Genomic DNA, 15,795 nt, shown 5'->3' on the forward strand with positions numbered 1-15,795 from the left:
AAGAGCTTTGTGCTTTTCACATAAGTAAATTTGGCTGCTGATCAAGTTATTAAAATTAAAAGCTTATTTCTAAGTGGAGATGAATGAAATATTATTTTTATTGGATATTTGGGGAATTAGAACCACTTCAATGTATAGCTGCGAGTTCCAAACATACACTCCTTGTTACTGCACAGGGACTGAGAACTCGGTGAATATATACTTTGCTCACACACATTCTCTTCATGTAAGAGCCTGGGTTCATTGGCATGGCAGGAAAATAAACTTTAGAAAGCTCATCCTTGCCCAATTCACTGGAGATAAATGGAGATAACTTGCTTCTCTGAGGATGTTAAGCTTGTCTTCCCAAAGGAATTACTCATTTGGAAAATGAGGGGAATTTAGTGTTGATTCAAAATGATTCCAGAATGCAGAGGAATGTCTTGCTTTCACAGGAGGGAGACTTTATGTGAGGTAGGAATGCAGACAGCAACGCATCAGTAAACTATGTGCTTGTTCTGTCCACGCCCTTTATAATTTTCATGAAGCCTCAGGCCACCACCCCCCACAAATAAATCACCATGGAGAGAAAGCTTGCAGGGAGTGACTGAGAAAGATTAACAGCTCTGTATAGGATAAAGTGCTAAGAGATCCTGTGTATAGGCAAGAAGCCTATGGGATGTCAAGCTCTGCATCCCATTATGGGATGGTGAGATTTGCATAAATCGGGCTAGTTTCTTATTCTGAAATCTCATTAGAATGTACCAGAGATTAAATGAAGATAGTGTGGAAACTTCTGTCTCAAACACAGGAGCAGAGAATGGCAATTTCTAGACACTTTACTTGAACAAGCCACAGATTACTGCAGTAATTCCTTGATATTTCAGTGAGTCTTCTTGTTACTAAACAATGTATACATAACTGTAGTTAAGTTGGCAGAAAAGCATCTAAACCTCATAAAGTGTTGCTTTAAGGTGCAACTGTATGTCTTTTGGAATGTTGATCTTCCATACTTAAGTCTATTTATATGCAATATTTAGAACATCACACTTTTTTGGGGGGTGGGTAATAAAAGGGGTTGTCTGCACCAGCTGCCCATGTCAGGATCTGTATCCAGGCCTATGTGGAACATCTCGCAGGCCAGTGTTGTTTGGGGGGAAAGCTAAGCCCTGAGAATTATTTTATGTCACGAAAAGTGATGCCATGGCTTCGTAAAGGCAGACTTCTGTCATGTGCAGCAGCAGCATGCATTTTTGTTTTTGTTTCTTAAAGAAGAAAGCATAGGTTCTGGGGAAGAGGTGTCAGTTCATAGAGTGGGAAGGAGTTAGAGAAAGGGTAGTGAATTAACTTAGTCTTTGCTGAGTATGAGATATGTGTGGGTCATTCATGAACAGAAGGAAGGTAAATAAATGATCTAGAGTTTAGGATAAAGGGTAGGATTAGAGATGTGGATTTGGGCATTTCTGGGGTAACTATGAAGTTAGGGGAATGGCTGAGATATGAGAGGCTCACCAAAGATTTCTCTGTAGTAATTAATGTGACTTAATAATAAATCTTTGATTTTTTTCTAAAGAACTCTATAAAAATATTAATAAATGTTAATTAATAAATTGATTTGACATTGGGATATACTTCAAAATAAGCCAATGGTAGAGGAGGGAACTGGGTGGGAGAAGAGATAAAATAGGCTTGGCCATTGAGAAAGTTCATTAATCTACTCTCTCTACTTTTGTATATGTTTAAAATTTTCCATAAGCCAACTTTAAAAACAATTCTTCTTTAAACAAATGGCCCTACAGAATGAAAATATCATATGTAAAAACTTGTTTACATAATACTCTGACTTAAAATCCCCATTCTTATTTAAAATGTTTATGCAATAAAATAAAATATTTGAAATTAACAGTAATTTGCACTTGGTTTATGTGATTCTTATTAAGTAAAAATGCCAGAAGGGCTAAATCTATCAAATACATTTATATGTCAAAGTACTTTTTTTTGAGCTAGGTTTTTCATTAGCTATTTAATAACCACCTACTTTATATGCAAGGAAACATTATACATTATTTTGTTGACATCATTTAAACTACATATCTATATCTTATAAACTAAGGATGCACAGTATCAGAAAGTAATGAGGCAATTTAAAAAATATGTGTATATATATTCTGCCCTGGCTGGTGTGGCTCAATGGACTGAGTGCCGGCCTGCGAACCAAAGGGTCGCCGGTTCCATTCCCAGACAGAGCACATGCCTGGGGTTTCAGCCAGGTTCCCAGCAGGGGGCATGCTCCTTCTTCCTCCCTTCTCCTCTCTCTAAAGAATAAGTAAATATATATATATATACACACACATACATACATACACACTGCATATCAGATTTTTAGATTTTTCCTTAATTCAGCCTGGATCTCCTCCTCTTCTCCAGATTTCTGAGGTTTACCATCTTTTCGGCAATGTCCTATCATCTTGATCACTTTCAATGAGTGGAGAATAACATGCTTGTTTTATTTCATGTTCTAGATAAACATAACCAGATGCTGTGATGCCAATTGGAGCAATGGAGCACCCTAGTGGTCTAAGCAAGACAATGAAGCTCCCCTTTCACTTGAATTGGGTCTCATAATTTTTCAAACTAGGCAACTAGAAATAATTAGCATAATAATATTAGCCATGTTATAGATGGAACACATTTTGTGAATGAATGGGATAATTGTACCTAGAAAGGCATAGATAATTAAACAATTAGTAATTCTTAATTTTAAGGGCCAAGTGATTCCCATATGGTATTCCAAAATTATGTATATATATACCCATGCACTGTAAAGTACATGTTTGGCATTTCTGAGTTAGTGAAACAGTATTGTCCCTCCAGACTATATGACTCTTAACTTACTGCTCCTTAGGTAAGCAAATATTAATTTTAAAATCTTATTTTCTGTTTTTTCCCCTGCAGTCCAGTCCTAGGCACCATTGTGGATGTAGCTAAGAGAATAGCCACTGGTGAGAGAATTACTGTGTTCAAGTTCTTCTCTGTCTTTCCTGAGCTGACTTGGAGAAAGTGGATTCATTTCTCGGTGACTTAGTTTTCCCATCTGTAACATGGAGATAATAGTAGCAGACACCTTTAGTCTTGTGAGTTAAACAGGTTGTTAAAATAATGCCTGGAACATAGTAAGCACTACAGTTCCTTGCTGCTGATATTATTCCTCTCAGGCTGCAGTCACATCTTTCATCTGCATAGTCACATTTTGTCTATATGTACATCCTGGACCCTTGGAGTTAGTGTGACTTTGTATGGCTCAAATGGAATACCCAAGAGTCTATAGAAAGTAAACTGTCTTAAGGAACACAATAATATTTATGAAATCTTACACTAAGTTTATGGAGTACTGATAGAACAGAATTATACACTGAAGGACCCCATGTCTTAATACACAACCCACCCTACTTTTATTTTAACTGGAAATATCTATAGCAGGATGATAATGAGCAGTTTAATGTCCTCAAGGTCACTTTCCAAAGACGTGAAGGGAATATTTTGAACTCTTCTTCAAAATTCGCCAAAAAATTTCCCCATTTCACAACTGTATAAGAAATGAGCTGTAATTAATTTAGGTGCCTTGAGGGTGAATTAGCCACCCACTGGGTGATTTGGTAAGAAAGCTATTTCAAGTGGAAATAAGAATATCTTTAAATATAAAACAGGTAAAGTAGAAGATTTAAAACCTTAAAGGGAAGAAGTCCCAAGATTACAGTAAGTCATTAATAACAGCCATTCAATTCATTCAGAGGAGAACGGATTACTGACTTCAGGATCCAATTGTGTAAACATTAATAATCATATAAGCAGCTCCAGTGATCAGTGAAAACATTGACTTTTTTCCTCTACTTCTTATCTTTAGCTCCCTCTATATTCTTAAAATAAAAAAAAACCCTATAAACTTATTTCCCGTGTCTCAGACCATCATGAATCAAGAAGCACACAGTAGCCAACAGTATATTTGGGATTCCCATGGTCTGGTGTGTGAGGGCGACCTAAGTCTCACATTGCTAAGCTTTCTGTTATTATAGCTACTGTTCCGGGACAACGGTTGCCAGTTCATGTATTTGTGAGAAAGTCGTAAGTGACTCAAACCAATCTTTTCAAATTAAAAAGTACTTTGTAAAAGCCCACGGTAGAAAAATAGATGTTTTATAATTTTAGAGTCGAACTAACAATGTTGTACCTGAGGTTTTGATGTGTTCTCAAACACTGGTTAGTGGCTACCATAGGGAAATATAATTAGCCAATTCATGCACCATGCCCGGAGACCTTGCTATAATTCTCACTAGGCTCTAAGTCCTGGGCGTAAGGGTTTCCGACTGATGAGACCTGTATAGAAACAATTAACTTCACTTTCTTCAAGAGGGCCAAGAAGAATTCACCCAATTCCCATCTATAGTAAAATGAACTTTATGAGGTTTTAGTAAACATTTAGTTTTAAAATCAAATGATAATTTGTATGTTTAATGCTTTTTCTCTTACATCCCAATTTGTTCCTTGGAATGAAACATACAACTTGTGAAATTCAAACATTCTCCTACTTACAAGGACATTTTCATTTATTAATGCCCTATAATTAAGAAGAAATTGTTAGCTAAACAAACAATTAGCTTGTCTAAAGGATAAATAGGAAGTAGGTTATTCATTCATTTGCTAAATGTTCTTAGTCTTGACCTACTTTTCACTTATTCAGATGGTCTTCTATATTTTCTAGAGGTTTTGTACCTAAATTAATTTTCCTCATCAAAAAATAAAAGCTAACGTATTTATGTATTTTCTTTAGGAGAAAGAGCAGGTTAATGCGTACATAGAATGTTATAAGTTGAAATTTTACTTCAAATACTACCACCTGACCCTAAGGGAGGTATTTAACCTCTTCACCTTGAAGTTTTCCATTTCTGTAAAGTGAGGATGTTAATAGTTGCCATCTATCTCGGGATAATATCATCACAATTCAAGGGACCTGTTACAATTCTTTTTTTAAAGAAAAGATGCTTTATATTAATGCAATTGTCCTCCCAAATACAGATCATTGGGAAATATTTTGGATTTGAATAAAAGCCTTAAGATGCTTTTTTGGAAGATAACTACATTCTTTATAATTATTTTTAAAGATTTTATTTATTTATTTTTAGAGACGGGGGAACGGAAGGAGAAAGGGAGAGAATCATCCATATCTATTGGTTGCCTCTTGCAGGCCCCTAACTGAGGACCTGGCCCACAACCCAGACACGTGTCCTGACCAGGAATTGAATGCGGACTTTCGGTTTGTAGGGCGATGCCCAACCCACTGAGCCACACCAGTTAGGGCATTCTTTATAATTATTAAGAGACTTGCCAAAATGGCACTTTTGGCACATAAAGACAACCTCATCTGAATGAAGTAGAATATGGTTAGTTGCTTACAAGGGATTGGCATTTTTCTTAACTACATTCTGCTTTCATAGGGACACAATACTGTATATAGTACATATATGGTAAATATCATATATAGATATATGTATATATGATATGTATATATTTATATATAATACATGCATACATGTATGTATACATATATTTACTCTGTGTGTGTGTGTATACAGCAACAGCATGGCACTGAGCTCACATGAGTGGACTGCCAGCTGTAAATAAAACACGCCTTAGGCTGAGAAGACACAGATTTAGCAGAACTGAGTTAAATGTTTCTTGGGTGGAATATGGGCAGAAGAAAGTCATTTATTCAAAATATAAATGCGAGTTGTATTACATGTAAGGTTAGTAACTGAATAGATAATCACCCCAGAAACCAGGAGTGGAAGTGAGACAAGCCAGGACAGATGAGAGTTAAGAGCAAAGTGTAAGTCAAATGGGAATCCACAATATATAATGTTACAAAAATACCATTTCCATGTTCTAAAGAAGTATTACTAGGGTGAAAAAGAATCAGTAGCTAAAATTGAACCTTGCTCTGTCTGACACTTATCAACAAATAAGAATTTATGGAATCCAGTTTTAGTATTATGTATTTTTACATCATGTGCTTTTGTCTGCAAAATGGAAATATTTATTTTTACCTATTTGGCCATATTTGTTGGATATAATTTCCTCTTAATGACTACTAAATCACCCCAAACATTATTTTAAATTACATATATATGTATATGCGTATACACGTACACCTACATCCACCCAATATCCGTCCATCCATCCATCCATCTCAGTGAATGAAATAGGGACACGCTTCTATTCTGCTCACCTTCAGGTTCCCTGATTTTTCTTCCTGCTGCAGACTTCCGAAGTACACTCCTTCCAGAGGTAAAGAGGCTAGTTAGCTCGTCCAGGGGGCTGCTGAGAGGTCTGGAGTTCGGAGGGCTGTAGGGGACTGGAGAGGAGGAGTTGGAGTTGGTCTTCCTATGGTCGACTCTAGCTGCTGCCTTCCCGGGGGAATAAGGAACCTTGGAGAAAGAGCTGCACGCACCCACTCCTGGAGCAGAGTTTGGCTTTTGATGCACTTTGGGCAGATCTGGATTTGTGGCTGCTTTTCCCGGGTGCGCCATGCAGGTCTCATGTGGGAAGGCAAAGTGCCGGTGGGCAACCGGGGCAGCTGCAGGAGGTGCTGGAGGAGGTGGTGGCGTGAGAGGTGGAGAGACTTTGTGAGACCCATTAAACACTGGTAGGCCGGGGGACGCGGGCCGGTCACCATCCCCTTTTTGGTTTTTGGAATACTGGGGGGACAGAGGACTCGAGCCTTCGGACTGCACTGGGTACTTGAGGTTGGTTTCCAGGACTGGCAGTTTTTTCACCTCCAGGGGCGTCAAAGGCGATTCGTCTGACGCCGGGGAGCAGGTGACAGGGGTTGGGGGGAAAACCAGGAGTGGGGGGCGGTGAGGGAGCAGGTTGGGGAAGGGGGCTGGAATGTCGCACGTGTCTTTGCAGGGCGCGGGTGAATGGCAGCTCGTGTCTTCATCCTCCAAGGTGACGGGGCTCTGACCCTCAGATGGTAACGGGGGTGACACGAACGACCAGGCGCCCATCCCCCGATTGCCGCCATCCTCTGGGGGCGCCAAGTACTTCATCTCCTCGTACACCGCCTCCGCCTGGTCGGGGCTGCCCGCGCGGCCCCACATCTCGATGTAGATGGGCTCTGACTCAGTCTCCATCTCGGGCTCAGGCTCGGAGTGCGCTGCGGCCACAGGAGACGCGGGGACCTCCAGCACGGCCCCAGGGGTGCACCGCGGACCTGCCGCTCTGCTCCTTGTGTTGGGGGTCCCCACCGCCCCGGGCCTGGCACCACAAATCTCCTCAGTGGACCCGCTGAGCTTGGTGTTGGGGCTTCGCTTTGGCTTCCGAGGAGGAATCTTCTTCATGGTGCTGTAGTCATCACTGTGTGGTCTGGGCCTGGTGAGAACTGAAAGGGAGGGAGGTACAAAGAAGTAATGAGAGGTCTTAGCAAGACTCCAGAGCCAAACCATCACACGGACTGGGGTTAGTTGGGGCTGCGCTTGCCCACACGGCTCCTGCGAGTCCCCACTGATTGGGAGACACAGGCCTGCATCCCTCCGCCCTCCAGGATCCCGCCTCAACCTAGCACTTCTCAAGACTGCCAAAGAGAAAGGGAGTTTTGACCTTAGAGCTGGAGGACAATTTCCATCAGTGAAGGAAGACATTAGGTGGACCATAGGTGGCCCAGGATTGCCAGTCACCTGCAAAATGGCAGGGCCTGTTGATGCAGCTAAGCATCAGCGGAGCGCATTGCGGATCTGGTGCTAGAACCTACTTAGGCCTGTATTCTTAGGATCTGATATAGATGTGAAACAGTCTGAACTGGTCCTCAGGATTTTAAAGATGAGGAAATAGAAAGTTAGGGAGAGCAAGCAAATTAGCTCATCAGTGGCATATGGTTGTTTCTTATAGGAAACGAGTAAGCTTAATTATTTAATGGTATAAAATGAGCAAAACAAAATACCAACAAAACACCTACATGCATGGATTGATTATTATTTTGTTACAGAACTTTCTTATTAAAATGATGCCAAGGGTGAGTTTTACAATTAACCAGTATTTGTAAATCGTTAACAGAAACACAAGTTTAATAGGAAAGTCAAGTCTAAGAATGTCTAAAGTGTACACTTCTTAAGTCGAAAAGGTGGAAGATATCTAGTAAAACAAATCAGCTTAATATTATTAGTAAGAACTAAAGAGGCAGAAAAACTATTTAGATCTGACTCTAAAACATTTACTGAAATTTAAGCTTAAAATATTCCAAAAGACTTATTTTCTAATATAGTGTATTATATACATTGTAATAGATATTTATTAAATAAACATAATATCTCTGAAAACTGTTGTGCTAATTTTAGAAAATTACAAGTTTTATTAAAATATCAAAACTTCTCAAAAATTTTGAACTATTTTACTAATTTGGTACTTTACTGTAGGAATCATTGATATAAGCATATATAATTTTTCTGCATTCCTCAGTTGTTTAAGGCAACCAGGCTTTTTCTCACTGTGACTATACATATGACTTCCAGGAAGTCCCCAGTTTGGAAGAGATAATAAAGTATAATTGTTAAGATTGAAGGAGTATTTTTTTTAACAGCTGAGTAGTATTCCGCTGTGTAAATAAGCCACAGCATTTTTATCCACTCATCTACTGATGGACACTTGGGCTGCTTCCAAATCTTGCCTCTTTTAAGTAATGCTGCAATGAACATAGGGGTGCTTATATTCTTTCAAATTAGTGTTTTGGGTTTCTTCTAACACATTCCCAGAAGTGGAATTGATGGGTCATAAGACAGTTCCATCTTTAATTTTTTAAAATATATTTTATTGGTTATGCTATTACAGTTATCCCATTCCCCCCGCCCTTTATTCCCCTCCACCCTTCACACCACCTCCCACCAGCATTCCCCCACCTCAGTTCATGTCCATGGGTAGTACATACAACTTTTGGCTTCTCCATTTCCTATGCTATTCTTAACCTCCCCCTATCCATTTTCTACCTACCATTTATGCTATTTATTCCCTGTACCTTTCCGCCATTCTCCCCCTCCTTTTCCCCCACTGAGAATCACCAATGTGATCTCCATTTCTGTGCTTCTGTTCCTGTTCTAGTTGTTTGCTTAGTTTGTTTTTTGTTTTCGTTTTTTTTTAGGTTCAGTTGTTGATAGTGTGAATTTGTTGTCATTTTACTGTTCATAGTTTTGATCATCTTCTTTTTCTTAGATAAGTCCCTTTAACATTTCATATAATAAGGGCTTGGTGATGATGAACTCCTTTAACTTGACCTTAGCTGGGAAGCACTTTATCTGCCCTTCCATTCTAAATGATAGCTTTGCTAAATAGAGTAATCTTGGATGTAGGTCCTTGCCTTTCATGACTTGGTGTACTTCTTTCCAGCCCCTTCTTGCCTGCAAGGTTTGTTTTGAGAAATCAGTTGATGGTCTCCTGGGAACTCCTTTGTAGGTAACTGTCTCCTTTTCTCTTGCTGCTTTTAAGATTCTCTCCTTGTCTTTCATCTTGGGTAATGTAATTATGATGTGCCTTGGTGTGTGTTTCCTTAGGTCCAACTTGTTTGGGACTCCCTGAGCTTCCTGGTCTTCCTGGAAGTCTCTTTCCTTTGCCAGATTGGGGGAGTTCTCCTTCATTATGTTTTCAAATAAGTTTTCCATTGCTTGCTCTTCCTCTTCTCCTTCTGGCACCTGTATGGTTTGGTTCTTGGAACATTGAAGGTTGTCCTGCACATTCCTAAGCTTTTCCTCATTTTTTAAAATTATTGTTTCTTCATTCTATTCTGGTTGAACATTTACTTCTTCCTTCTGGTCCAAACTGTTGATTTGAGTCCCAGTTTCCTTCTTATCACTGTTGGTTCCCTGTACATTTTCCTTTATTTCACTTTTCATAGCCCTCATTATTTCTTCTATTTTGTGACCATATTCAACCAATTCTGTGAGCATCCTAATTACCAGTGTTTTGAACTATATGTCTGATGGGTTGGCTATCTCTTCATCACTTAGTTGTATTTTTTTCAAGATCTTCAAACTATTGTTTCATTTAGGCCATTTTTTTGGGGGGGTCTTGGAAGGCCTGTTATATAGTAAGGGGCAGAGCCTTAGGTATTCCCCAGGGTGGGCAACCCTCTTTGCTGTGTTGTGGCACTGTATGTGGGGGAGGGGTCTGAGAGGGAACAATGCTGCTTGTTCAGCTCTCTGCCAGCTTTCAGTCACTTCCTAAGTTACCCACAAGCAAATTGTGCCCTTCTGGTGCTGATTCCCAGATGGGTAGTTTTGTGTACATTCTAGGATCCTGTGGGTCTCTGCAACAAACTCTCCTATAAGGCTGGGAGTTTCTCCCGCCACAACAACCCCACAGGTTTTATTAGTCAAAGATTTTGAGGCTTCATTTCCCCACACTGGAAACCTGGGTTGCATGGTCTGTCTTGCTCCCCAGTTGTTCTTTCTGGTTTATCTGCATGTAAATGTGGAACTGCCTGCTCTGTCAGTCACTGCTTTTGCCCAGTCCTCCAGCTGCCACCTTGCCTGCCCTGGTCCTCCAGCTACCACCTTTCTATGAGTGCTTTGTACCAGGCTGCCTGTCTCCTCCCCTCTTACAGGTCTGGATGAATATTTCTTCTTTAACTCCTTGGTTGTCAGACCTCCATATAGTTCAATTTTCTGGCAGTTCTGGTTGTTTCTTGTGTTTAAATTTGTTGTTTTCCTTCTTTTGGTTGTGCGAGGAGGCACAGTGTATCTACCTATGCCTCCATCTTGGCCGGGAGTTCTTAATTTTTTGAGGTAACTTCATATTGCTTCTCATAGTGGCTGTACCAATATGCATTCCCACCAACAGTGCACGAGAGATTCTGACAGTTGTCAGGTGTTCCGTCATTGTGGTTTTAATTTACACTGCTCTGATGATTAGTGATGTTACGTATCTTTTCATATATCTACTGGCCATCTACATGTCTTCTTTGGAGAAGTCTCTATTCAGGTCCTTGGCCCAATTTTTTAATTGGATTATTGGTTTTTCTGGTTTTGAGTTTTATAGGTTATTTATAAATTTGGGGTATTAACCCTTGTGGAAAGCAGTATAGAGTTATCTCAGAAAATTAAAAATGAAACTGCCTTATGACTCAGTGATTCCACTTCTGGGAATGTATGTGAAGAAACCTGAAATACTAATTTGAAAGAATATAGGCACCCCTATGTTCACTGCAGCATTATTTAGAAGAGACAAGGTTTGGAAACAGCCCAAGTGTCTATCAGTTGATGAGTGGATAAACCAGATGTGGTACATTTACACAATGGAATACTACTTGGCCATAAAAGAGAACGAAATCTTACCTTTTGCAACAGAATGGATGGACCTGGAGACTATTATGCTGAGTGAAATAAGTCAGTCAGAGAAAGACAATTACCATGTGATCTCACTTATATGTGAATCTAATGAACAAAATAAACTAATAAACAAAATAGAAACAGACTCATAGATACAGAGGCAAGAGTGACAGCTGTCAGAGAGGAGGGGTTTTGGGAGACTAGGTGAAAAAGCTGAACAGATTAAGCAAAAACAAAACAAAACAAAAAACAAAACCCTCATAGACACAGATAACAGTATGGTAAATACCAGAGGAAAAGGGGGTGGGAGGAGGTAAAAAAGGGTAAAGGGGGGATAAATGGTGATGGAAGAGACTTGAGTTGGAGTGGTGAACACACAATACCATATATAGATAATGTGTTATATAATTGTACACTGAAACCTATATAATTTTATTAAGCGATGTTGCCCCAATAAGATTGATTAAAAAAGAAAAAAGCAACAATAAGGCAAAACCCCATAATTTAAGGAAAAAAATTAAAGGCTTTCAAGTTAGATCTGGATTCAAATCTTGGCAGGACCATTCATTCATGCCATCACTCATTTAGTTATGCATTTCACCAGAGTTTACTGAGACACAGTAGTGAATTCAAGAAAATTTTCCCTCCCCTCCTCTGTCCTAGGGGGAGGTATCAGACAATAAAAAACATAAATTAAACAAGTGAATAAATTCTGTTAGAGCATGATGTGTCCTGTGAGAATGAGAAACAATGGGCTAGCTATGAAAGGGGATACAGAATTGTGTATGTGTTTGTGGGGATGGCAGTGGTACAAATGATAATTTTAAAAAAGGCCTTGGGCAAATCTCTCTCAGCTTCAGTCGTGTATAAAACGTTATCAGTAATGATCTCAAAGGTATACAATAGATAATGTATGTGAAGTGTTAGCTCAGATGCTGGCACGTTGCAAACACAAAACAAATGGGAGACTTCCAAATGAGAATGGAAAAGAACAAAGCTAATTTTCTAACTCAATGGACATTTTTGTAAGCCAGTATTTTACAGGGTTCCCCCAAATCAGCCAACTTTTAACAGCAGAAAATACCAAAAATGCACAATTCTGTAATTAATCAGCATTATTCTAAAGGCATTTATCTTGCTAAACCATAAGCTTCTCCTGGAAAGTTAATGAACCAAACACAATTTTTGCATTAATATTATAGAGTTGTTCTGGAGATTTGAATAATTTTAAGCTATTGTGGCAGGTTGTATTTTCCAAAACTGGCATCAACAATATTTTCACATGCTCTTCCAGAACCTTGAAACTGAGAAAGCCTCTGTGATTGCCCCTAACAAATAAAATATGGGGGAGTCGATGCCACCTGACTTCTGTGGCTGGATAACCCATAGTACAGCCTCTGCCTGGCTCCTGCTGTCTTGGGACATGTCTTGGTGGCCCTGATCTCTATGTGAGAAGACTATATACACTGAAACATGTGTGCTCTGGAGAACATGTGGAGAGGGCACATAGAAGTGAGAGATGCAGAGGACCCCATTTGGGTTTCCCCAGTCCAGACAGCAGAAATCTAAGAACAGAGTGTTCGGATGATTCCATCCCCCAATTCTCACTACAGCTGTGAGAGAACCAGTATGATAATTGTTTAGCCAAGCCCAAACCACTACTAAAACTGTAAGAGAGAGAAAAGAATAACGTAAATCATTATTTTAAGCCACTACATTTTGGAGTGGTTTGTTACATAGCAATAGACAACTAACACAGATATTGGTACCTGGAAGTGGAATGGTACTATAAATAAAAACTTTAAAAGGGTGGCAGTAGCTTTGGGAAATCGGAGGAGTCTTAAAGACAGTGTTAGCAGAAGCATGGTTATCCTCAAGAAAGCTCTTGGTGAGGCTTAAAAGAAGATGAGAAAGATGCTGAAAGCCAGAGGAAACATGGCATTTCTTATGCCATTGTGGAAAGTTTAGCAACACTATCACCTGCAGTAATGTGGAAAATAAAAAACATTTAAGAAACTGAATGATATAGCTAAGGAGATATTCAGGCAGAGTTTAAAATCCATCTCCTAGATTTTGTTAGCTGCCGATAATAAAATGTGAGAGTAAAGAGATAAGTTACAGAAAGAGCTATTAACTATAAAGGATCCTGAACTTTCTATGTTTGACAATAAACATTTGTCACTGCCAGGCTGTCCTGATGGCAAATAATACTGAAGTTAAGAAATGACTTTCAAGCAGAGGTGAAATGTGGAGCATTTTTAGGAAAACATAATCTAAAGATGAAGCTAAGATCAGGACTATGGAACTCTTTAAGACCTCAGAAAGTTTTAAGGTGACTCTTCATGGATCTGTTCAAAGGAGCAAAACCATGGGACTTCTAAGAATAAAAGAATATTGTGGCACAAACATCTTGCAGAGAGCCCAAATTAGGTAAGATTATCTCAAAGAGATCTGTGGATGTGGCTTTGGAATAATGCAGTAGATTATAAACACACAGGAAACTCACAAAACCTTTAAAGGAAATGGAGCAACTTGCACTGAAAGAAAACTTAATACAGAATGAGGAGGCTCTGGTATCTCAACATTTTATAAGCAGAAAGCAGGTTGAGAAAACTACCAGCTCCAAACATGTCACCTCTTGTGGTTTAGGAATTATAACTTACAGGTGAGTCTTAAGCATGGACTTAAGAGCCATGGAATATCATTTCTAGTCCTTAGGCCAAAATCCTAATCAAGGCACAGGCAACATGTGCCTAAGTGTTGTACAGAACTGCTCTGTGCAACTGCCTGCAGTATACCTTCTAACTTTCCCCTTTTTAAACAAGAACATCATCCTGCACCTGTCCCTCCAGTGCATGTTAGCTGTGTGGAGAATACTAGAGGAGCTGTCCACCTAAGAAGCCTTGCTCCAGGAGAGCAAGCCCCAGGAGACCTAGATCTGACTTATCAATGGATGATGATATTTGGGCCTTGCACCTGAACTTGGTGTGATGATGAAATGGGGTTTTGGGAAAATTATAGGGAACAGGGAGTGTATGTTATATGTGGAAGGGATGTGAATTGTTTTGTCACGAGGGTGGACTAAGGCAAGTTGTATTTGCCAAAAATTGTCCACAAGAGTGTTTCCAGTTCTATGAAGAGCAGGAATCTATTTCTCCTCCCTAAACCTTCATGGGCCTGTGGAACTGCCTGATACATGGACTGTGGTGTAGGTGACACTGTATGACTTCCAAGGCTGGCTCATAGAAGGTGTTCTCTTTCCTGGAGTATGTGCCTTTGAGTATTGATTCTCCATGAAGAAGTACAACTATGCTGAAGCCACCATGCTGCACAAACCACATGGAGAGACCACCTAGAGATACAGATGCCCTAGCACCCCCAGTCCTCAGACATCTGAGGTACCAGGCATGGGAGTTACCAGCTTTCAGATGATTCCTGCTACCATGTGCAGCTTTATGAAGGACCTTGATTAAGAGCTACCTACATGAGACCAATTGACAACCAGAGCCTGGAATACAGTGCTAAAATGATCATGCTTTATTTAAATCATCAAGTTTTGGATGAGTAGTTAAGCAACAATAGATAACTGATATGGTATTTCCTCAAGATTTGCTTTAGATACAGAAAAAAAGCTTTTCTGGTAATAGACTTTATAAATAAAAGTAGTATACTTTCTAAGGAGGAAGTTGAGAGCCTGATCCCCAGAATCTTCCTGTCTTAGATGAGCGACATGGGGCAGGTTACTCTACTGCACCCTGACCCCACTGCACTGAGTAGTTCTAAAGATTGAAGATATTTAGCATAATGCCCAGTACATAATAAACACTAAGTAAGTGCTATCATCATTATCTTATTTTTACACAACCAGAATCATGAATGATACAACAGGGTTCCTTTGAGTGGGGTGTGGAGTTCAGCAATATTAGGTCATCTGAGGTCCTTTCTTGAGAATGTAGATAGCACAGTTCCTGTCACATTTCATAACCACTAAGTTCCAATCTCTGGGGGTGGGAACTGGAAAACTTCATTCTTCTTAAACTAAAATTAGAACACCACAATTACAGAATGAAATAATTTGGTTTTGTGGCTTGTGTGTGTATGTCCACATAAGCTCTTGCTATTAGTTCACTCGCAAATATAAATTTAAAAGCTACTGAAAATGAATTTGCATTAAGAGTTTCCTTGGGAAGATGGCGGCAACATAGGTGGGAGTGGAATCCACTTCCCCTCAGCGCCAGGGAAATACCTAGCTGATCCGAGGAGCAGAGCGAACAGCCAACAGTATTCCAGCATATACGAAGATTAGAGACCAAAGATAGAGGACACTGAAAGATCTGACGGTAAGAAGAGTGCTCAAGGACAATAAGGTCCCCGGTCCCGGGAACGCGCGGTACAAGGGCGGCAGAAGCTCCAGCCCTGGCGCAGGGGCGGCTGCAGGAGTCTTGGGAGA

The 15,795-nt window shown here is 39.8% G+C and overlaps 1 protein-coding gene across 1 annotated transcript in view; it reads right to left on the reverse strand.

The window, feature by feature from the left end:
• The window catches only part of MYO16 (myosin XVI), a 518,514-nt gene that overhangs the window by 76,712 nt on the left and 426,007 nt on the right, over nucleotides 1-15,795 (reverse strand). The window contains exon 32 of the mRNA XM_053916793.1: nucleotides 6,263-7,414. Within this exon, the coding sequence (XP_053772768.1) occupies nucleotides 6,263-7,414 (1,152 nt within the window). The remainder of the gene's footprint in view (nucleotides 1-6,262; nucleotides 7,415-15,795) is intronic.

Source organism: Desmodus rotundus, chromosome 13, assembly GCF_022682495.2.
Source record: "Desmodus rotundus isolate HL8 chromosome 13, HLdesRot8A.1, whole genome shotgun sequence".
Classification (NCBI taxonomy): domain Eukaryota; kingdom Metazoa; phylum Chordata; class Mammalia; order Chiroptera; family Phyllostomidae; genus Desmodus; species Desmodus rotundus.